Source organism: Anomaloglossus baeobatrachus, chromosome 11, assembly GCF_048569485.1.
Source record: "Anomaloglossus baeobatrachus isolate aAnoBae1 chromosome 11, aAnoBae1.hap1, whole genome shotgun sequence".
In the NCBI taxonomy this organism is placed as follows: domain Eukaryota; kingdom Metazoa; phylum Chordata; class Amphibia; order Anura; family Aromobatidae; genus Anomaloglossus; species Anomaloglossus baeobatrachus.
Window position 1 is genome coordinate 141,146,983 of NC_134363.1, and position 24,157 is coordinate 141,171,139.

Consider the following 24,157-nt stretch of genomic DNA (forward strand, 5'->3'; position numbering starts at 1 on the left):
CATGCTGTCTGTGGTCATCACTGAGCACAGAGGAGTTCAGAAAATGGCAGGTAAGAGAATTACCATCCCCCGGTGAAACGGAGAGGACAGATTCTCCGATCTCTGCAGCAAGAAATGTGCAGGGAAACAAACCTGCAAAAGTCCAACGCTGCAAATATTTAGTGAACTCCAATCTGTGGCGGACACAGACGGAAGAGGGCCCCTCTTGTTGTCTGTGACTGTACCTGTTTGCGAATTTGAAGGTGCAATTAGACCCCCATATCTCTTATGCCCCTATGCAGCTGCACAGGTTGCACCAATGAAGTATCCACCCAACTCCCAATTATAAAAATATTTCCAAACAAATAAAAAAAAAAAAAAATAAAAATGCCCCAAACTTTTTCACAAACAAATATTTGTGTCACTATACCTTTTGTAATCTCTTGAAAATAAAAAAAAAAAAATGCAGAAACTGACCCAAGTAGAGCTTTTATTTATCCCCTTCAAGTCAGTTATGTCATATGTCGTGTTCCTGACTTTGATGCGGGCTCACAAGCTGAGCCCACATCTATCCCAGCTGATGACGGCTACATTTTTCAGCCATCATCTGCCCCTATGGCCTTGTGCTCATGTCGAGTATTTGGTGTTTTTTTACCTCAGTACTTGTAAGCTAAAACTGGAATTGGGTGATAAATACAGACGTGGTGTCTGAGTTTCTATTATACTTTTCCCTCTATTCTACTCCTGGTTTTGGCTACAAATACTGAGGTAAAAAACCTCACCAAATGCTCAACGTGTGCACATGGCCTTAATACTGAGGTAAAAACCTCACCAAATACTCGTGTGAATGTGGCCTAAGACGGAGGTAAAAAAACTCACCAAATACTCAATGTGTGCACATGGCCTTAATACTGAGGTAAAAAACCTCACCAAATACCCAGTGTGTGCACATGGCCTTAATACTGAGGTAAAAATCTCACCAAATGCTCAACGTGTGCACATGGCCTTAATACTGAGGTAAAAACCTCACCAAATACCCAGTGTGTGCACATGGCCTTAATACTGAGGTAAAAACCTCACCAAATACCCAGTGTGTGCACATGGCCTTAATACTGAGGTAAAAACCTCACCAAATACCCAGTGTGTGCACATGGCCTTAATACTGAGGTAAAAACCTCACCAAATACCCAGTGTGTGCACATGGCCTTAATACTGAGGTAAAAACCTCACCAAATACCCAGTGTGTGCACATGGCCTTAATACTGAGGTAAAAAACCTCACCAAATACCCAGTGTGTGCACATGGCCTTAATACTGAGGTAAAAATCTCACTAAATGCTCAATGTATGCACATAGCCTTGATACTGAGGTAAAAACCTCACCAAATACTCGTGTGAATGTGGCCTAAGACGGAGGTAAAAAAAACTCACCAAATACTCAATGTGTGCACAGGCCCTGACAGCCGTGCATGGAGCGGAGCTGTGCCCACAGCTCTTAATATGTTAAACGCTGCTCTCATTCTCTCCATGTTTCATGGATGCCTGAATTTGGTTTAACATAGAAAAAGGAGGAGGAGAATAGGGAGGACGGTCGGAGGCAGGAGCAGAGCTTTGACTGATATGTCGCGGATTTTGCAGAGCAGCCAACAAGGTGAGGGACTTTGCAGCAAATCAAAAGAGTAGGAAATGTTTAATGAAGAACATATACACCTTACATTTAGGAGGTAAATGCAAGATAAAAAAAAAGAAAAATTAGAGAGTTCTTTAAGGGAATCGGTCACTAGTTTTTTTTTTACCCCATCTGAGAGTAGCATAACGCAGACAGAGACCCTGATTCCGGCGATGTGTCACTTACTGGGCTACTTGCTGTAGTTTTGATAATAATCAGTTTTATCATCATTTATTTCCATGCAGTCCTCCGAATTCATGAGCACTTTATAACCACAATTCTGACTGGGTTTCTGCCTATGCACAGTGTACACAGAAAATTTGCCAGTGTTGTAGGAAAGCTTATACGGGGTTCAGCACTTAGAGAGCTGGTCGAGCAGCAGCAGATTGTATCAAAACTGCAGTAAGCAGTCCAGTAAATGAAAAAAAAAAACTTCTGGAATCAGGGTTTACTGCTTAATTAAAGGGAACCTGTCGCTAGATTTGGCTGGGGCCACCACCACTGAGGTCGTATATACTTCATTCTAGAATACTGTATATAAGCCCAGGCCGATCTGTAGAACGTAAAAAAAAAAATCTCTTTTATTATACTCACCTGCGGGGCGATCCGGTCTGATAGGTGTCGCTGCTCTCCCATCCGGCACCTCGTCTCTGCGTTGATTACCGTCATCCTTCTACTTCTGAGGCTCGTGTGCATGATGCGTCATACGTCATTCACACTAGCTGGCACTGCGGTCCTGCGCAGGCTCGATTTGATCTCCCCTGCTTAGGGCAGATCAAACTATTGTAGTGCGCATGCGCCGGCGGTTTTTAGCCTTAGCCTGCGCACTACAGTACTTTGATCTGCCCTCAGCAGAATACATCAAATTACGCCTGCGCAGGACCACAATGGTGGCCTCTGAGTGGATGACGTAGGACGCATCAGTCACAGTGAGGAGGATGGTGATAGCAGCAAAGAGGAGGTGCCAGACCGGGGAGTAGCGATGCCCATTGGACCAGACCGCCCCCAAGTGAGTATTATAAAGGTCTTTTTTACGTTCTATACAGAATTTTGGAATGCTTTATATAAGGGCTCACTGGTGGTGGCCACAACTTATAGTCGCCAAATCTGGTGATGGGTTCCTTTTAAGTGAATACGGGTGCGAGTATTGTCGGGGGTGGGGGGGGTGGGGTGTCTTACGTACTGGGAGATCTGTTTTTTTCCTGCCAAACTGCAGATTAAATAATAATATAATTTTCAACAGATCCAGGATGAAAACATTTTCTCCGATGCAACGAGCGGCGTCTTTTCCCCTTCTCCCGCATGAATACCTGGTGGTCTATGAACGGCTTTACTCAGTTTTATTTTAAAATAACTGAAAATGATGAAGTTCTCTGGATCCGGCCGGTGCGGGAGTGTCCAGAACAATAAAAATGTCTCCTGATTCTATCCACAAGGTCCTGGGGACACTCAGGCCTCTGCCTCCTCCTTAGGGCTTTCCTCAGACTCTGCAGCCGCCTTCTCCTTCGCTTTTTTTAACCTCTCGGCTCCCGTAATTGTCATTGGGTGCAAAGGAAAAAATCCCGCGAGTCCTATAATAGCGGCAGGAAAAACAATATTATACAAAAATGTAAGACAGAGGACAATGTCGGTTTTCATATTTGAGTAAACGGACTTGCCTTCTCTTTCCATGCATCCTATTAGGCACAACCTGAAGCTTATGGGCCTCGTGGCAAAAATCCAAACAGGTGCCCAACCACCAAAAAGTTATTAATAGTTTATATAAAAATATAGTTATGCCTCTTCTATTAGGGTATATGGAAAAACAGCCCCCCATAAGATCACTGCATCCTCCAGAGTTGCCACAAAGAGCAGTTACTATTATTGCAGAAATAATTATTGCTTTTGAGCTTTTTTGATTTTTACTGTTTTGTGTTAAAGGGAACCGGTCACCTGAATTTTCGCTGTGAAACTAAAAGAATCCCCCTCTGCAGCTCCTGGGCTGCATTCTAGAAAGGTTCCTCTTGCTACTGTCCCCCTTTCACACCTAAATAATACATTTATAAAATATTACCTTTTGCTATGGTAATGAGGTTTGCTGGCCACGGGGGCGGGCTGTATTTAGTCTGTTATCCCCCCTCCTGCCACTATTCGCCATCCCCCAGTGTTGATTGACATAGATGAAGCCGCCGCCCTCATGTTACGTAGTGCTCCTGAAGTCTCGCGCATGCCCAGTGGCCCTATCGCGGGACTGAGCATTGATCAAATCGCGAGCGCCGGTGATCTTATTGCGCAGGCGCGCGATTATGGGCGGCTACTTGGATGATGCTGGTGATGACATTGTCATCACCAGCGTCATCCAAGTAGCCGCCCATAATCTCGCGCATGCCCAGTTGCACTATCGCTGGACAGCACTGTTTTCATATCGCAAGCGCCGGTGATGTTATTGCGCATGTGCGAGATTATGGGCGGCTACTTGGATGATGCTAGTGATGACAATGTCATCACCAGCATCATCCAAGTACCTGCCCATAATCTCGCGCCTGCGCAATAAGATCACCGGCGCTTGCGATTTGAACAGTGCTCAGTCCAGCGATAGTGCCACTGCGCATGTGCAAGACTTCAAAAGCACTGCGTAACATAAGGGCGTTGTCGTCGTCATCTGTCAATCAACACTGGGGGACGGCAAACAGCGGCAGGAGGGGGGGGGTTAACAGACGAAATACAGCCCACCCCCGGGGTCAACAAACCTCATTACCATAGCAAAAGGTAATATTTTATAAAGTGTTTATTTAGCTCTGAAAGGGAGTCCAGTAGCAAGAGGAACCTTTCTAGAATGCAGCCCAGGAGCTGCAGAAGGGGATTCTTTTAGTTTCATAGCGAAAATTCTAGTGACAGGTTCTCTTTAATTTGCACCTAATTTTTCATTTAATTTGCGCCTTTTACAGTAACAAATGTTTTAAAGGGTCGAAGATTTGGAACAAATTTGGCAAAACGTGACACTTTTGCGCCAGGGACAAAAATAAAGAGAATTTTTTTTTTCATTATTTTGCACAAAATTCATGGAGGCACAAGCATCGTTTTGAAGAATTTCATGAATCAGACCCAAAATATCCATGTGTTACCATCTACAAGGCACTGAGGGTCACATACTCCCCAGGGTAACGTATACAAACGGACAGGCCAGGTGTACAAGGCACTGAGGGTCACATACTCCCCAGGGTAACGTATACAAACGGACAGGCCAGGTGTACAAGGCACTGAGGGTCACATACTCCCCAGGGTAACGTATACAAACGGACAGGCCAGGTGTACAAGGCACTGAGGGTCACATACTCCCCAGGGTAACGTATACAAACGGACAGGCCAGGTGTACAAGGCACTGAGGGTCACATACTCCCCAGGGTAACGTATACAAACGGACAGGCCAGGTGTACAAGGCACTGAGGGTCACATACTCCCCAGGGTAACGTATACAAACGGACAGGCCAGGTGTACAAGGCACTGAGGGTCACATACTCCCCAGGGTAACGTATACAAACGGACAGGCCAGGTGTACAAGGCACTGAGGGTCACATACTCCCCAGGGTAACGTATACAAACGGACAGGCCAGGTGTACAAGGCACTGAGGGTCACATACTCCCCAGGGTAACGTATACAAACGGACAGGCCAGGTGTACAAGGCACTGAGGGTCACATACTCCCCAGGGTAACGTATACAAACGGACAGGCCAGGTGTACAAGGCACTGAGGGTCACATACTCCCCAGGGTAACGTATACAAACGGACAGGCCAGGTGTACAAGGCACTGAGGGTCACATACTCCCCAGGGTAACGTATACAAACGGACAGGCCAGGTGTACAAGGCACTGAGGGTCACATACTCCCCAGGGTAACGTATACAAACGGACAGGCCAGGTGTACAAGGCACTGAGGGTCACATACTCCCCAGGGTAACGTATACAAACGGACAGGCCAGGTGTACAAGGCACTGAGGGTCACATACTCCCCAGGGTAACGTATACAAACGGACAGGCCAGGTGTACAAGGCACTGAGGGTCACATACTCCCCAGGGTAACGTATACAAACGGACAGGCCAGGTGTACAAGGCACTGAGGGTCACATACTCCCCAGGGTAACGTATACAAACGGACAGGCCAGGTGTACAAGGCACTGAGGGTCACATACTCCCCAGGGTAACGTATACAAACGGACAGGCCAGGTGTACAAGGCACTGAGGGTCACATACTCCCCAGGGTAACGTATACAAACGGACAGGCCAGGTGTACAAGGCACTGAGGGTCACATACTCCCCAGGGTAACGTATACAAACGGACAGGCCAGGTGTACAAGGCACTGAGGGTCACATACTCCCCAGGGTAACGTATACAAACGGACAGGCCAGGTGTACAAGGCACTGAGGGTCACATACTCCCCAGGGTAACGTATACAAACGGACAGGCCAGGTGTACAAGGCACTGAGGGTCACATACTCCCCAGGGTAACGTATACAAACGGACAGGCCAGGTGTACAAGGCACTGAGGGTCACATACTCCCCAGGGTAACGTATACAAACGGACAGGCCAGGTGTACAAGGCACTGAGGGTCACATACTCCCCAGGGTAACGTATACAAACGGACAGGCCAGGTGTACAAGGCACTGAGGGTCACATACTCCCCAGGGTAACGTATACAAACGGACAGGCCAGGTGTACAAGGCACTGAGGGTCACATACTCCCCAGGGTAACGTATACAAACGGACAGGCCAGGTGTACAAGGCACTGAGGGTCACATACTCCCCAGGGTAACGTATACAAACGGACAGGCCAGGTGTACAAGGCACTGAGGGTCACATACTCCCCAGGGTAACGTATACAAACGGACAGGCCAGGTGTACAAGGCACTGAGGGTCACATACTCCCCAGGGTAACGTATACAAACGGACAGGCCAGGTGTACAAGGCACTGAGGGTCACATACTCCCCAGGGTAACGTATACAAACGGACAGGCCAGGTGTACAAGGCACTGAGGGTCACATACTCCCCAGGGTAACGTATACAAACGGACAGGCCAGGTGTACAAGGCACTGAGGGTCACATACTCCCCAGGGTAACGTATACAAACGGACAGGCCAGGTGTACAAGGCACTGAGGGTCACATACTCCCCAGGGTAACGTATACAAACGGACAGGCCAGGTGTACAAGGCACTGAGGGTCACATACTCCCCAGGGTAACGTATACAAACGGACAGGCCAGGTGTACAAGGCACTGAGGGTCACATACTCCCCAGGGTAACGTATACAAACGGACAGGCCAGGTGTACAAGGCACTGAGGGTCACATACTCCCCAGGGTAACGTATACAAACGGACAGGCCAGGTGTACAAGGCACTGAGGGTCACATACTCCCCAGGGTAACGTATACAAACGGACAGGCCAGGTGTACAAGGCACTGAGGGTCACATACTCCCCAGGGTAACGTATACAAACGGACAGGCCAGGTGTACAAGGCACTGAGGGTCACATACTCCCCAGGGTAACGTATACAAACGGACAGGCCAGGTGTACAAGGCACTGAGGGTCACATACTCCCCAGGGTAACGTATACAAACGGACAGGCCAGGTGTACAAGGCACTGAGGGTCACATACTCCCCAGGGTAACGTATACAAACGGACAGGCCAGGTGTACAAGGCACTGAGGGTCACATACTCCCCAGGGTAACGTATACAAACGGACAGGCCAGGTGTACAAGGCACTGAGGGTCACATACTCCCCAGGGTAACGTATACAAACGGACAGGCCAGGTGTACAAGGCACTGAGGGTCACATACTCCCCAGGGTAACGTATACAAACGGACAGGCCAGGTGTACAAGGCACTGAGGGTCACATACTCCCCAGGGTAACGTATACAAACGGACAGGCCAGGTGTACAAGGCACTGAGGGTCACATACTCCCCAGGGTAACGTATACAAACGGACAGGCCAGGTGTACAAGGCACTGAGGGTCACATACTCCCCAGGGTAACGTATACAAACGGACAGGCCAGGTGTACAAGGCACTGAGGGTCACATACTCCCCAGGGTAACGTATACAAACGGACAGGCCAGGTGTACAAGGCACTGAGGGTCACATACTCCCCAGGGTAACGTATACAAACGGACAGGCCAGGTGTACAAGGCACTGAGGGTCACATACTCCCCAGGGTAACGTATACAAACGGACAGGCCAGGTGTACAAGGCACTGAGGGTCACATACTCCCCAGGGTAACGTATACAAACGGACAGGCCAGGTGTACAAGGCACTGAGGGTCACATACTCCCCAGGGTAACGTATACAAACGGACAGGCCAGGTGTACAAGGCACTGAGGGTCACATACTCCCCAGGGTAACGTATACAAACGGACAGGCCAGGTGTACAAGGCACTGAGGGTCACATACTCCCCAGGGTAACGTATACAAACGGACAGGCCAGGTGTACAAGGCACTGAGGGTCACATACTCCCCAGGGTAACGTATACAAACGGACAGGCCAGGTGTACAAGGCACTGAGGGTCACATACTCCCCAGGGTAACGTATACAAACGGACAGGCCAGGTGTACAAGGCACTGAGGGTCACATACTCCCCAGGGTAACGTATACAAACGGACAGGCCAGGTGTACAAGGCACTGAGGGTCACATACTCCCCAGGGTAACGTATAGAAACGGACAGGCCAGGTGTACAAGGCACTGAGGGTCACATACTCCCCAGGGTAACGTATAGAAACGGACAGGCCAGGTGTACAAGGCACTGAGGGTCACATACTCCCCAGGGTAATGTATAGAAACGGACAGGCCAGGTGTACAAGGCACTGAGGGTCACATACTCCCCAGGGTAATGTATAGAAACGGACAGGCCAGGTGTACAAGGCACCGAGGGTCACATACTCCCCAGGGTAATGTATAGAAACGGACAGGCCAGGTGTACAAGGCACCGAGGGTCACATACTCCCCAGGGTAATGTATAGAAACGGACAGGCCAGGTGTACAAGGCACCGAGGGTCACATACTCCCCAGGGTAATGTATAGAAACGGACAGGCCAGGTGTACAAGGCACCGAGGGTCACATACTCCCCAGGGTAATGTATAGAAACGGACAGGCCAGGTGTACAAGGCACCGAGGGTCACATACTCCCCAGGGTAATGTATAGAAACGGATAGGCCAGGTGTACAAGGCACCGAGGGTCACATACTCCCCAGGGTAATGTATAGAAACGGATAGGCCAGGTGTACAAGGCACTGAGGGTCACATACTCCCCAGGGTAATGTATAGAAACGGATAGGCCAGGTGTACAAGGCACTGAGGGTCACATACTCCCCAGGGTAAAGTATAGAAACCCAGCGCTGTGGACCCCCTCCTAACTAGACCTGGTAATCACCGAATAACTTGGCCACCGGTTTGGTAATATGGGCTCCGCAGGCGATCCAGTATTTTATCCGATCTACGTTGAGGCTGACCAGCTTCTCATTATAGGCGTTCGGTAACGGGTCGTATGTGCCGAGCTTGTCCAAGTGCTTCCCGTCCCGTGCCCGCTTGTTATGGGCAGCCACAATGCGATAAAAGGGTCTATTGGTGCAGCCCCCGAGAGCCATTCGGATCACCACGTAACCTCCATGATAACGCTTCAGGACCTGGGACGCTGGAAAACAAGAGATCAGACAAATGTATTATACTGTGCGGTATCTATACCCAACACTGTGACATAAAAGACGTTATAATACCGCGGGAACGTTTTCTGACGCCGATAGATCACTCCACTCTACCTAACAAATAGATGTACAAAGCTTCTCCATTACATGATGTGTCCAGCGCTGATCCTGTATTGTCGCTCCAATACAGAGACACGCGCGATGTATAGAGCAGAACTACAACTCCCAGCCCGCACACCACCGCACCTCCCAGCCCGCACACCACCGCACCTCCCAGCCCGCACACAACCGCACCTCCCAGCCCGCACACAACCGCACCTCCCAGCCCGCACACCACCGCACCTCCCAGCCCGCACACCACCGCACCTCCCAGCCCGCACACCACCGCACCTCCCAGCCCGCACACCACCGCACCTCCCAGCCCGCACACCACCGCACCTCCCAGCCCGCACACCACCGCACCTCCCAGCCCGCACACCACCGCACCTCCCAGCCCGCACACCACCGCACCTCCCAGCCCGCACACCACCGCACCTCCCAGCCCGCACACCACCGCACCTCCCAGCCCGCACACCACCGCACCTCCCAGCCCGCACACCACCGCACCTCCCAGCCCGCACACCACCGCACCTCCCAGCCCGCACACCACCGCACCTCCCAGCCCGCACACAACCGCACCTCCCAGCCCGCACACAACCGCACCTCCCAGCCCGCACACAACCGCACCTCCCAGCCCGCACACCACCGCACCTCCCAGCCCGCACACCACCGCACCTCCCAGCCCGCACACCACCGCACCTCCCAGCCCGCACACCACCGCACCTCCCAGCCCGCACACCACCGCACCTCCCAGCCCGCACACCACCGCACCTCCCAGCCCGCACACCACCGCACCTCCCAGCCCGCACACAACCGCACCTCCCAGCCCGCACACAACCGCACCTCCCAGCCCGCACCTCCCAGCCCGCACACCACCGCACCTCCCAGCCCGCACACCACCGCACCTCCCAGCCCGCACACCACCGCACCTCCCAGCCCGCACACCACCGCACCTCCCAGCCCGCACACCACCGCACCTCCCAGCCCGCACACCACCGCACCTCCCAGCCCGCACACCACCGCACCTCCCAGCCCGCACACCACCGCACCTCCCAGCCCGCACACAACCGCACCTCCCAGCCCGCACACCACCGCACCTCCCAGCCCGCACACCACCGCACCTCCCAGCCCGCACACCACCGCACCTCCCAGCCCGCACACCACCGCACCTCCCAGCCCGCACACAACCGCACCTCCCAGCCCGCACCTCCCAGCCCGCACACCACCGCACCTCCCAGCCCGCACACCACCGCACCTCCCAGCCCGCACACCACCGCACCTCCCAGCCCGCACACCACCGCACCTCCCAGCCCGCACACCACCGCACCTCCCAGCCCGCACACCACCGCACCTCCCAGCCCGCACACCACCGCACCTCCCAGCCCGCACACCACCGCACCTCCCAGCCCGCACACAACCGCACCTCCCAGCCCGCACACAACCGCACCTCCCAGCCCGCACACAACCGCACCTCCCAGCCCGCACACAACCGCACCTCCCAGCCCGCACACAACCGCACCTCCCAGCCCGCACAGAACTACAACTCCCAGCATGTACAGATAACATGTGGATGCTTATTTCTCTGTTTTTCTGTCTTTTTACAGGTTTAATACAAAAAATATTAAAAAAAAATCACAGTAATAAAGTACAATGCAGGTAGGAACCCTGATGGGAATATGGGAATACCGCCTGAGCTGCAATCACCCGGCTTCACACATGGCGAGGATACTCACATAGATGAACCATTGTGCACACCGCCAGCCGCTGAGGTCTACAGAAATGTGTCACCTGCACCCCCGACCGCTCTCCTCCGTGACTGCGCCTCTGTCTGCCCTTCACTCTACCGCTCCGTACGGCCACAGGGCGCCGCCATTGGCAGGAAGTCACTAATACTGACCCGGTAGTAGTTGTATAGTAGGGTGTACGGATTCTAGCCTGCACTGAAGTGACTGTAATAACCACATTCTCCTCCAGAGGGCGCGTTAGGATCTCTAAGACCTTCCATGATTTTGACAGCCGGTTTATGCCCCCCTTCCCGCTGATATCCCCGGAAGTGGGGCACTGTCGTCGTTAGTGGAGTGTGCTTCTTTCCTGACTTTACAGCCGGTTTATGCTCCACTTCCGGTATATCACCGGAAGTGTGGCATTGTCTCTGGTGGAGACGTAGTTACCTTCCATGACTTTGACAGACGATTTATTATTTATTATTATTTATTTCTTATTGTCTCTGGTGGAGAAGTGTCTACCTTCCATGACTTTGACAGCCGGTTTATGCCCCGCTTCAGGTACATCACCGGAACTGGGGCATTGTCTCTGGTACAGGAGTAAGTACCTGCTATGACATTGAAAGCCGGTTTATGCCCCACTTCCGGTACATCACCGGAAGTGGGGCATTGTCTCTGGTGGTGGAGTGTGCACCTTCTATGACTTTGACAGCCGGTTTATGCCCCACTTCCGGTGAATCACCGGAAGTGGGGCATTGTCACCGGTGGTGGAGAGTGTCCGGCTAGTAGTTGTGCTGTACCGGAGTACAAACATGGCGCTGTGAGTGCGCAGCTCTTGTTGCTGGGACACTACGCCCTGGGCTACACCGGGAGCCGGTGCTGGAGGCCGCGCTGATAGGTGAGTGCTGGCTGCAGCTGACAGGTTGGAGATGATGGAGGAGGCGCCCCCTGGTGGGTGCAGTGTGTCAGTGTGAGCACGCCCCTCCATTACTGCGCTCAGCAGGAGGATGGGACCTTCACTTTCACTTTTATTATTATTGTTGTGGTCTCCTGGAGCCTCAGCCTCATTCCTTCTCATTTTCTACAAAATCTATTGGAAACAAAAGTAGTGACCAGACTGGTTGCTATAGGCAACGGGGACATGTTACAGACTCCGTTACGTCCGGTATCACTGATAAGAGGTGGAGGTGGGTGCTCTCGTCCGCTGGCCCGGCCGCCTTTAGAAAGACAGCGTGGCCCAGGGCTCATCCCAACTGAACGCCGACCTCCGTAACCGTGGGCGGAATACTACTCAAACAACAATGGATGAGGGAACCACAATATTAACACTTTATTGGATCCCCAAACAATTAACGGCACATAACACATAACCAGCAAAACCACAGAATGTAACCGGCAACAGTTTCTCCCCCTTCCGCTGACTCACCAGGGATTAGAATGTCCGTGCCTCAGAACTTCCAGGGCTACTTACTTCAATCCAGCAGCACCCCACTTTTGGCGGGCACCCACCGAGAATGGAATAACGCCGGATTTAGGAAGCTGGCTAAGAACCGCAAAGCCTGTAGTCAGGTGACTGGATTGTCCCAAGCTGGATTCCTTCCTTAGGTAGTCCTTGATATCTCAGTCGAATCCTTGCATTCGAAGTTTTTAAAGTCCATGTAGTATTATAATCCAGGTTCGATTATGGCTTGCCAATCGGATCCGCAGATCCTAGATTGGTATCATGTAGCAATAGTCTACCCGGGCAATGGACAGTCCTCCTTCTTATACCCCTGAGCTCTATTCAGACCATTGGGGTCTTCACGATTGGTGGATAAGACTGGGCTCTTATTAGCTAGATTTCAAGCCGTATATAAAATATCCCTAGTTGTAATGGTCTCTGGCAGAGACGAGGGAAGGACAGCTAAGTTACATCGCATCTAGCAATACACATATTAATACAATGGAAGGTTCGCATAATTGATTGGTCTGGGTATCTGACCTTCACTGGCCAAGGCAATTACATGAATCAACAAGAACTTTAACACTAGACTTCTAAAGGTACAGTCACACTTAGCGACGCTCCAGCGATCCCACCAGTGATCTGACCTGGCAGGGATCGCTGGAGCGTTGCTACATGGTCGCTGGTGAGCTGTCAATCAGACAGATCTCCACAGCGATCAGAGATCAGCCACCAGTGACCCGTCTAACGACGCTGTGCTTGGTAACCATAGTACACATCGGGTTACTAAGTAAAGCGCTTTGCTTATAGTTACCCGATGTTTACCTTGGCTACGTGAGCAGGGAGTCGGCTTCTAGAAGCTGCGGACGCTGGTAACCAAGGTAAATATCGGGTAACCAAGCAAAGCGCTTTGCTTGGTTACCCAATGTGTACCTTGGTTACCAGCGTCCGCAGAAGCCGGCTCCCTGCACATTCAGATCATTGCTCTCTCGCTGTCAGACACAGCGATGTGTGCTTCACAGCGGGAGAGCAACGACCAAAAAATTGTCCAGGAGATTCAGCAACGACCAGAGACCTCACAGCAGGGGCCAGGTTGTTGCTGGATGTCACACACAGCAACATCGCTAGCAAGATCGCTGTTGCGTCACAAAAAAACGTGCCTCAGCAGGGATGTCGCTAGCGATGTCGCTTAGTGAGACGTGGCCTTAAGAGTCTTGTAGAAACAATGAGGGGCTTATTCCCCGTTCATAAAGAAACTATCATCATGTCTGGCTGAATTTTAAGAAACTTAACCCATGCTAGGCACTGACAGAGTCCATGTCGTCAAAGTTTTTCACGTTTTAGATGCACGTGTGAAAAAGGCCTTACAAGACTTGAGCCTGCAATCATTTGCGGTGTTTCAGTGGCGTTGAGGTTAATCTGTTGAGTTCGGAGCTAATACCGCTTGCATCAGTTACTCTTGGGTTCTCACCGCATTTACATGGAGTAATGATCGAGAAGGAGACTTCTTAATAATGCTTTTTTCATGATTATCTTGCGGTATGACGAGTGAAACATACCCACTTGCAGTTGGGCAGCCAAAATCTGTGTTGCCTGTGGTTTGGACAGGATGAATCAGCCGACTGCTTCCCTTTAAAATAGAAAGTGTATTAGGAAATTGCAGAACTTTCTCAGCTTGAACATGTCAGAAAAAAAAACACTGTTACCTGCGAATATGGGGACAATCTGCAGGTTAATGGTATTGTAGAGCACGTAGTGCCCCACTGCCAGGAGGAAATGATCTTTATTCCTCCCGGCAGCATCTAGCTTTCAGTCATTGGGGTGGCGCCAGTGTGGGTTCAGTGATAGCTTTCAGCATAGTGAGCAGCGGCTGTAACCGTGCTCCCTGGCAGTGAGTGACAGCCAACTCTAATGATAGAAAAGAGGGGCGTGCACACTAATTTGAGGGTGAGGTGCTAGTGAATGGGAGAATCCCTTGAGTATATATATAGAAGTACACTGCACACTCAATGAAATGAATAATATATTGATTTATTGAACATTCATAAAACCCATGCAAAGGAAATGAACTAAAGGACAAAAAATTGCTCTGACGTTGCGGCCACAGGCCTTGTTCACAGAGTCTGCTGTCACCAATAGTTCTGTATTCCAGGGAGAATGCTGTATAGATGTATTGGTAAAGGCTGCATATATGATGTGAAAGGGGTATCAGGAACGCCTAGGGTATGTTTTCTGAGCCTGTGTGGACGCCGGCGCTCACGTGCCTTGGCTGTAAATGACGGTGTCATTTACAGCCAAGGCACGTGAGCGCCGGCGTCCACACAGGCTCAGAAAACATACCCTAGGCATTCCTGATACCCCTTTCACATCATATATGCAGCCTTTACCAATACATCTATACAGCATTCTCCCTGGAATACAGAACTATTGGTGACAGCAGACTCTGTGAACAAGGCCTGTGGCCGCAACGTCAGAGCAATTTTCTGTCCTTTAGTTCATTTCCTTTGCATGGTTTTTATGAATGTTCAATAAATCAATATATTATTCATTTCATTGAGTGTGCAGCCAACTCTAATGCTCAGCTAGCTGTCAGTCACTGCAGAGGGGGTGGGGTTACAGCCACCGTTCACTATGCACAGAGCAGTGGCCAAAGCTGTGCTGGCACCACCCTGATAACTGTAAGCCCAAGGCTGCAGGGAAGCATAAAGATAGTTTCCTCCGGGCAGTGGGGCTCTAAATGCTTTAGAACACTATTAACCTGCAAATTAACCCCTTATCTGCAGGTATAAGTGTTTGTTTTTCTTTTTATTAGATAAGCAAAGCTGAGAAGTTCTGCAATTCATTTAATATACTTTCCATATAACGATCATTTCCTTCCGGCAGCGGGGCTCTCTGCCGGCACTGGACTGCTTCGGAACTCTATTATCCAAGAATCTGCAGATTAATAGTGTCTTCCTTAATCTGATAGATTCCATTGAGTGCAGCGTTCTACCTATGGACACATACTCTACTAAGGGGTACTTCACACACAGCGAGATCGCTACTGAGATCGCTGCTGAGTCACGTTTTTTGTGACCTCATTAGCGATCTCGCTGTGTGTGACACTGAGCAGCGATCTGGCCCCTGCTGTGAGATCGCTGCTCGTTACACACAGTGCTGGTTCGTTTTTTTATTGTTGCTCTCCCGCTGATAAGCACACGTCGCTGTGTGTGACAGTGAGAGAGCAACAATCCTGAATGTGCAGGGAGCAGGAGCTGGCGTCTGACAGCCTGCGGTAAGCTGTAACCAAGGTAAACATCGGGTAACCAAGGTGGTTACCCGATATTTACCTTCGTTACCAGCCTCTGCAGCTCTCACGCTGCCAGTGCCAGCTCCTGCTCCCTGCACACGCTAAGCGTTCTGAGCTGGTAACTAAGGTAAACATCGGGTAACCATACCCAATGTTTACCTTAGTTACCAGTGTCCGCTGCTTCCAGACGCCGGCTCCGTGCAAGCGCAGCGTCGCATGCACGTCGCTGCTGGCTGGGGGCTGGTCACTGGTCGCTGGTGAGATCTGCCTGTTTGACAGCTCACCAGCGACCATTTAGCGATGCAGCAGCGATCCTGACCAGGTCAGATCGCTGGTCGGATCGCTGCTGCATCGCTAAAGTGTGAAGGTACCCTAAGTGTCCATCAAACTTTCGTTTACTTACACTGTGGATATCATTGTGCATGCGCCAGTATAGTTTATTGGTGCTTTTCATCTACAATATACGCGTCAGAAGTCCAGACTTGGCTCAAACTGCAGGGAACAGCAAGAATGCCGATCCCCGTAATTTAGTTCCTAAGTTGTCATTGTCATGATCACAAGCAACCATGGCATATAAGTGTTGACCTGAAAGTGACCAGACACGATACTCTGGTAGAGATCCATCAATAGGGATAAAATGACCTCTATTTAGAGGGTGAGGTCTCGACCATTGCATTGGACCCGTTGAAGCACAAGGAAGTGCGAAACGGCCGTCGTCCATAGGGGGCCTGCACTCGGATCGCTCCTTGCTACTTTTAACTGCACATAATGATGGAATAAAGCCCTTTGGAATACTGGATGGTGTTTGCTGTAGATTTCTAATTTTTGGACATTGGTAGGGATAAAAGTTATAGTGAGAGGAAAACAAATGGTTGTCAAATGCAATGACAACCTTCTCTCAGTCTTGTATGTTTCCACCCCAAGTAATATTATAACACCTATACTTACCTGTGGTGTCGGCGCTGTGTCTCTGGGGGCTCACGTGATGTCATGTGATCTTTGCGGCCAACTAGTGACGACTTCACGCTCCCCTCCGTTGGATGTAATTGACAACCAGAGGAAATGAGAGGTGCGTCCTCCCTATTACTTCCTCCGGATGTCTGATATGTCCGAAGAAGAAAGGGGGCTTCACACGCTACGACATCGCTAATGAGATGTCGTTGGGGGTCACGGGATTCGTGACGCACATCTGGCCTCGTTAGTGACGTCTTTGCGTGTAACACCGCAGGAACGACCGTTAACGATCAAAAATACTCACCTAATCGTTGATTGTTGACACGTCGTTCAAATTCCAAATATCGTTGCTGTTGCATGAAGCAGGTTGTTCGGCGTTCCTGCGGCAGCACACATCGCTACGTGTGACACCGCAGGAACGGGGAACAACACCGTACTTGCGTCCTCCGGCAACGAGGTGGGCGTGTCTTACCTTCGGCTGATCTCCGCCCATCCCCTTCTATTGGACGGCTGCTGTGTGACGCCGCACGAACCGCCCCCTTAGAAAGGAGGCGGTTCACCGGTCACAGCGACGTTGCTAGGCAGGTAAGTCCGTGTGACGGGTGTTAGCGATGTTGTACGCCACCGGCAGCGATTTGCCCGTGATACACAACCGACGGGGGCGGGTTCACCAGCGACATCGCTAGCGATATCGCTGCGTGTAAAGCAGCCTGAAGAGTGAAGCGGGCGCTGATTAGCCACAAGGATTTCGTGATCACATCACGTGAGCTCCAGGAGAACCTCGAAGGTGAGTAGAAGTGTTAATATTAGTGGTGCCCGAGCGTGCTCAGCACTGCTTGTTACTCTATTGAGCATTGGGGAGAACATACAAACTCCTTGCAGATGGTGTCCTTGGTGGGATTTGAACCCAAAACCCCAGCGCTGCAAGACTGCAGTGCTAACCACTGAGCCACCATTATCTCTTCATCTCCTTTATTGCCTGTCTCGGCGTATACCAGACTACACTCGGATGGACAGAAAAATAGAAATGTTACGGCTCTTGGAAGTAAGGGAGGAAAAGAGGAAGGTCCAGAATGGTGGAATTAATAAGGATGGAAATACCAAGAATGTTTTTTTTTTTTTTGTGGGGTTTTTTTCTGCATTTTATATGTTTAATTATTATTCTAATTTAAGACAATTACTCATACAGCTGTTTTAATTTTTAGGCATCCATTATGAGCACATGATAAGAGAAGCCCCCTGCAGCGGCCATGTTGGAGGGGTTGGTAGCCTGGGTTTTGAACACCTATTTGGGCAAATATGTCAACAACCTGAACACAGACCAGTTGTCTGTAGCCCTGCTGAAAGGTAAAGTGCGATTGTCTTATTTCCTCTGTGTCTGCTAATCAATAAAAGTTATTGAATGTTCATTAGTGGGGTCACCCCCAACCAGACCTTTATAGAATACATAGTATAGCAACTTACTCTATGTACTGACAGCTGACCGGCCAGGCTTGCGAGTAACTCTGGACGGGAATCGTGAAATCTCCCTATTGAAAAAAAATAACAATAATAATGAGAAAGCTTGAGAATCCTGAGAGGATTACTCGTTGTCCGAAATGCAATTTAGAAGCAACGGATCTCTACCATGGATTGTGGCTGTGTCCCCACCTTGAGCCACTGTGGGCCCAAGTATCGAAGTGTGTTGCTAAACTCTGGGACATCAAACTCCTTCTCTCCCCTACTCTGGTTCTGTTCCATGCTTGGGAGGGGGTGAGCGTCGAGGGGAGGAGGAGTAGACATCCCCCTTTACTTATACATGTAATCATACTTGCAACAAAGAGGATGATACTGAAATATCGGTTGAAGTCAAAAGTACCCTCGCTCGAAGAAGTAATAATTCATATAAAACGGCTGATGGCGTTAGAGAGCCTTGATGCTGGAAGGAAGTCGGGACGATTGGGCACTCACTTCAAAAAGTGGAGGGAGTTTATTATAACCTACTTCAATTCGGAGGAAATAGAACGCTTAATGTCACCATTTAAGGAGACGGCGTGGTATCACTCCGAGAAGTTAGGTGGTACACTCGGAGGATTGGAGGTGGGAGTTGAAGGTGACCAGGTTGGGAGTGGGTTTGAGTAGTGCGGGGGTTCGGGGGGGGGGGGGGGGGGGAGTAGGAGAGTTTAACAGGATGGTTTCAAATTCATTCATATAGTTAGTTATAAGGGTTTCCATGAGGCATTAAAGATTCTGAGTCTTACCGTGAATACTGTGAACATTGATTAGATGTTGTACTGAATTGTAAATGGAGCGATATACAATTTTCTTGTCATTTTGCTGATAATTTTGTTGATATTATTAATATTATTTGTTCTATGTAATGACTTGTTTGCTTTTGAAAATAAATAAAAATTATAATTTAAAAAAAACAATAATAATGAGAAAAAAAAGAACGGCAATGAGTTCCCCACCACCATTTTTTTAAAACCAGCCAAAAGACAGCAGACAACTGGAAGCTGATTTTATTAGGACATGAAGGGCCATGTTTTTTTGGGCCCTACCCAGCCTAAAAATAGCAGCCTGCAGCCGGCCCAGGTGTGGCGCATCTATTAGATACGCCAAATCTGGCACTGTACTTGGCTCTTCCCTTTGCCTTAGTGCGATGGCAAATGGGTTCCTATATGGGGTTGATGCCACTGCCAGCTGTGAATTGACAGCTGCTATTAAGCCCTGGTTTTAGTAATGGAGTGGGCGTCTAGCAAACACCCCCATTAATAATCCAGTAGTTGGAAATAGAAAAAAAATGTATTTGAATTAACACCCGTCCCCCCGACTATAGCCGTCGTTCCCCATTTTATTTAAAATTTTACAATAAAAAGGTCAGTCGTTATCCATATCGAGGTCCCACGACATTTTCGAAAAGCGGCATTGAATTATTTTTTTAAGCCATGTTAAGCCCGCTACACACGCTTCAATATATCTCACAATCCGTCGTTGGGGTCAAGTTGTAAGTGACGCACATCCGGCATCGTTTGTGAGGTATCTGCGTGTGACATCTACGTGCGATCAGGATTGAACACAAAACCGTTGATCGCAAACACATCGTATCTTTGTCTAGAATTGAGCGTTTTTTTTAAATCAGATCTTTTTTTATTAAATTATTAGGGATCAATACAGAGAGTATTTCACTTTTCATATAACTGATAACAATAAACAGATAAACACATGTGATTTATAAATCAGGTTCTTTCTCTGCATATATGTAAATAGAATAATAGAGTTCTCAAATTATAGTTATATTATATAGCTTGAGCCTACAAACCTTGTGGCTCTACAAATAAACAAAACTTAAATTATGCAATAATGCCTCAGACTAACAGGAACACCTCCTCCATCAGCCGTGTCGCTCCACATCATATTGCTATACTCTCCCGCCCCTCCCTCTCCGTGCAGTCATCCATGAAACCGTTCCAGTCCTCTCTCACCTCTTCATTCAAAGTCCATTTCGCCACAGAAAAAACTAGTTTTAATTCCCTTCCTCACACATGCCATCACTGCAGGCACAACAGTAACCGGTCCAGCATTGCATCCCGAACCAGTGCACTAGAGGGTAGGCCCGGCAACTCCATCCATGGCCGCCAAATGTTGTAAAACTTTTTCAATGGTTTTCTTTTTAAATAAACTCCCCTTTCCAATCTTATGACGTTATTTAATTTGTTTTTGAGCTCTGGTAATGTTGGTGGTAGAGGGTCTAACCAGTGATATGTAAGTAGCTTTCTTGCTTGGTACAAGATACGGGCTATTCCCAGAGCTGTTGGAGAATCCGGATCCACTTCTCCTTCCCATAGACTCAACAGGCACAGGCGGGGCGACGGTGGTATTGTGATATGATATATTTGATCTATAAGTCCCAGGGTTTGGTTCCAGAAATCACCAATGTGTCCACACTCCCACATAACATGCATCAAATGGGCATCATCCTGTCCACACCTAACACACTGTGTGTTTGGTCTGAGTCCCATCTTAAATAGTAGACTGGGAGTTTTATATACCCTGTGGATGAGATATATTTGAGACAGCTTTTGGCACTCCGATACCGCCAGTTTAGGAACTTGTTCCAATATATCAGACCACTGGCCTTCCGTCAGGGGACCGACGTCTCGTTCCCATTTGCTTTTAACAATCAATGGATGTGTTTCCAGATGGGCAGGTAGTAATTTTTTATATAATTCCGAAATAAGACCCTTAGAGGACTCAGATGTAAGCAGCCTATGTAATGTTTGATTATGTGTCACTGTGACCGGGTTTGTCCTCCCCTGTCTTTCCAGTGCGTGTCTCAGCTGCAAATACTGATAAAAGAAGACATGCGGAAGGTGAAACTCCGTTCTCAGTTGTTCAAAGCTTTTAAGAGTATTATTTTGTAGTACTTGTGACACTAAATGGATCCCTTTATCCTCCCATCCTCTGAACCCTACTAATTTTTTAATTTCTGGCAAGTCGGGGTTCTGCCACAGTGGCCAGAGCTCTGTAGCTCTGCTTATCCCCAAAAGAGACTTACCCCTGTCCCACACCCGGAATATCATAGCCAGTGTGGGATATCGTGCCCCATTTATCTGTCTTTGTCCCACATCCAACCGGCAACCTGGGTACTTCCATACTGATCCCTCTCTCACTATATCACCACTGGTATCATACCCTCCTTCTTTGCCCCAACCCCTCAGATGTTGCATCTGGGAGGCTATATAGTATATATATGGGTTTGGTACCGCCAGTCCTCCCTCCTCCTTTCCCCGCTGTAGCACTTCCAGTCGAATTCTAGCTTGCTTTTTCTTCCAAATAAGTTCCCGGAATATTGTATTAATTTTTACAAAAAATTCCCTACATATCCACACTGGAGAATTATGTATAAGGTATAGTAATTGTGGCATCATTACCATTTTAATTAAATTGGATCTGCCGATATTTGATAGCGGCAAACGGCACCAGGTATGCACTTTTGCTCTGAATCGCTGTAACAGGGGTTCCAGATTTAGGGCCTGGAAATCCTTCGGGATTGGGCTGACAATTACTCCCAGATATTTAAACTCCCGGACCACAGGAACTGGAATCTGTAAGTCCGAAAAGTCCCCCGGAAGCGGGTCCAACGGCATTAAAGCCGACTTGGACCAGTTGATTCGTAGACCAGACTTCTGTCCAAATTCCCGAATGATATTCATTGCCGGCAAAATCGAGGAACGTACCCTGTCTAAATATAAGAGTAGATCGTCTGCGTATAATGATATCTTTTGTTCCACGGCTCCACACCGAAATCCCTCTACCTCCCTGGATTTCCGTATTGCCACTGCCAACGGCTCCACTGTAGTCGCGAATAGCAAGGGTGAAAGCGGGCACCCCTGTCTAGTACCTCTTCCAAGAGGAAAAGACTCGGAGACCCTGCCATTAACCCTAACCTTCGCCACCGGTGAGTCATATAGCAGTTTTACCCAATTTATGAATCTATGTCCAAAGCCCATTTTCCGAAGTACAGCCCACATATATTCCCATTCAAGGCTATCGAACGCCTTAGCGGCGTCTAATGACAAAATTGCCCTTTCCCCCGGTACCTCAGAACTATGTTGAATTCCCAAATATAATTTCCTGAGATTCATAGATGTGGCTCTGCATGGAATGAATCCTGTCTGATCACTCTGCACTATAGATGAGATGACTCGGGACATCCTATTGGCGAGCACCTTGGCCAGCAATTTAATGTCTGTTTGTAGGAGAGAGATTGGGCGATACAAATCCGGGATCTCTGGATCTTTTCCGGGTTTTAATATTAAGACTATTAAGGCTTCCCTCATAGAGGGCGGGAGGACCCTCTGCCTTTCAGCCTCTTCAAATACCTTAAGTAGTTTGGGTAGCAGTAAGGGTGCATACGTTTTATAAAACTCTCCAGGCAGGCCATCCGTTCCCGGAGCTTTTTCATTTTGTGTCTGGCCAAGCGCTTCCTCCAGTTCTTCCAATGAGATGTCCCGGTCCAGCAATTCCCTGTTTACATCACTCAGTGTAGGAAGAGAGAGAGCATCCAAATACTGCTCAATCTCTGTCTCCGTGAGGTCACAGTCTGATGTGTATAGCCGCATATAATACCTCTTTATTTCTCTTATTATATCCTCGCTTTCTGTTACAAAGTCACCTGATTCCGTCTTTAACCTATTTATATAAGAAGATCCTTCCTGTGCTCTAATGACTGTGGCCAGTAGGTGCCCCACGCCCTCCCCCGCCAAAAAATAATTTTGTTTAAGGAAATAACGTTTATTTTCTGCCACCGACATGAGATTTTCTTTGAGTGACATCTGTGCCTTCTCTAGAGTGTTTTTAGTTTCTACTGTCGGGTTGAGCACCACTGCAGCCTCCGCATCAGATACCTCCTGAATCAGACTCTGGGTGTAACATTTGGTTTGATTTTTGCGTATGCATATTTCTCTAATATACCGTATATGCCCCTTACCACAGCTTTCATAGAGTCCCAAACTATGTGTGGTGGTGCAGAGCACTCATTAAGATGAAAGTATTCCAGAATGTTATCATATAAAGATCCCCCAATAAGCTGGATCCAGAAGGGATTAAGTTTCCAGATAGGCCTGGGCAGAGCGAGGGGGTTTCCCCATGCAAGCGTGACATGTAATGGTGAGTGATCAGTTACTCTTCTAGGTAGGTAGGCCACCTTTTGTGTATATGAGGCCATAAGTGCGTTTCCAATAGCCAGGTCTATCCGTGACATGGTATGGTGGGAGCTAGAGTAACAGGAGAATTGTTTGGTTGTGGGGTGTTGGGCACGCCAAAGATCTACAAAACCCAGCTCCGTTAGCATTCTAGCAAATGAAGTCGGGGCGGCGTTCTCCGATATGTTTCCCGAGTGTAACTTATCTAGATAGGGATGTAAGTAATTATTAAAATCCCCTATCAAAAGCGTTGGCACAGATGGAAGGGAATCTAAAATAGACAATATCCTTTTTACCGGTTCGACTGAATATGGTGGAGGGATATATATCGCAACCAGAATAAATTGTATACAGTTAGGTCCAGAAATATTTGGACAGTGACACAATTTTCGCGAGTTGGGCTCTGCATGCCACCACATTGGATTTGAAATGAAACCTCTACAACAGAATTCAAGTGCAGATTGTAAAGTTTAATTTGAAGGTTTGAACAAAAATATCTGATAGAAATTGTAGGAATTGTACACATTTCTTTACAAACACTCCACATTTTAGGAGGTCAAAAGTAATTGGACAAATAAACCAAACCCAAACAAAATATTTTTATTTTCAATATTTTGTTGCGAATCCTTTGGAGGCAATCAC

The 24,157-nt window shown here is 48.8% G+C and overlaps 2 protein-coding genes across 2 annotated transcripts in view; one reads left to right on the forward strand and one right to left on the reverse strand.

The window, feature by feature from the left end:
* Window positions 1-1,648: 1,648 nt before the first annotated feature.
* MRPS16 (mitochondrial ribosomal protein S16) lies at window positions 1,649-11,423 on the reverse strand. The gene is made up of 3 exons (XM_075327547.1): window positions 11,155-11,423; window positions 9,052-9,312; window positions 1,649-3,217 (listed from the first exon to the last, which is right to left on the reverse strand). The coding sequence occupies exons 1-3, from the start codon at window positions 11,165-11,167 to the stop codon at window positions 3,096-3,098; spliced, it is 396 nt and encodes a 131-aa protein (XP_075183662.1). The 5' UTR covers window positions 11,168-11,423; the 3' UTR covers window positions 1,649-3,095.
* A 477-nt stretch (window positions 11,424-11,900) lies between these two features.
* The window catches only part of VPS13D (vacuolar protein sorting 13 homolog D), a 497,408-nt gene continuing 485,151 nt past the window's right edge, over window positions 11,901-24,157 (forward strand). The window contains 2 exon segments of the mRNA XM_075327411.1: window positions 11,901-12,043; window positions 18,035-18,176. Of these exon segments, the coding sequence (XP_075183526.1) occupies window positions 18,080-18,176 (97 nt within the window). The 5' untranslated portion in view covers window positions 11,901-12,043; window positions 18,035-18,079.

Bases quoted from the DNA above. Each gene is read 5' to 3' on its own strand.
- MRPS16 (XM_075327547.1), bottom strand. The intron at 3,218-9,051 runs GTGATTACCAGG...CCGCTATTATAG, and splicing joins ACCGGTGGCCAAGTTATTCG to GACTCGCGGGATTTTTTCCT.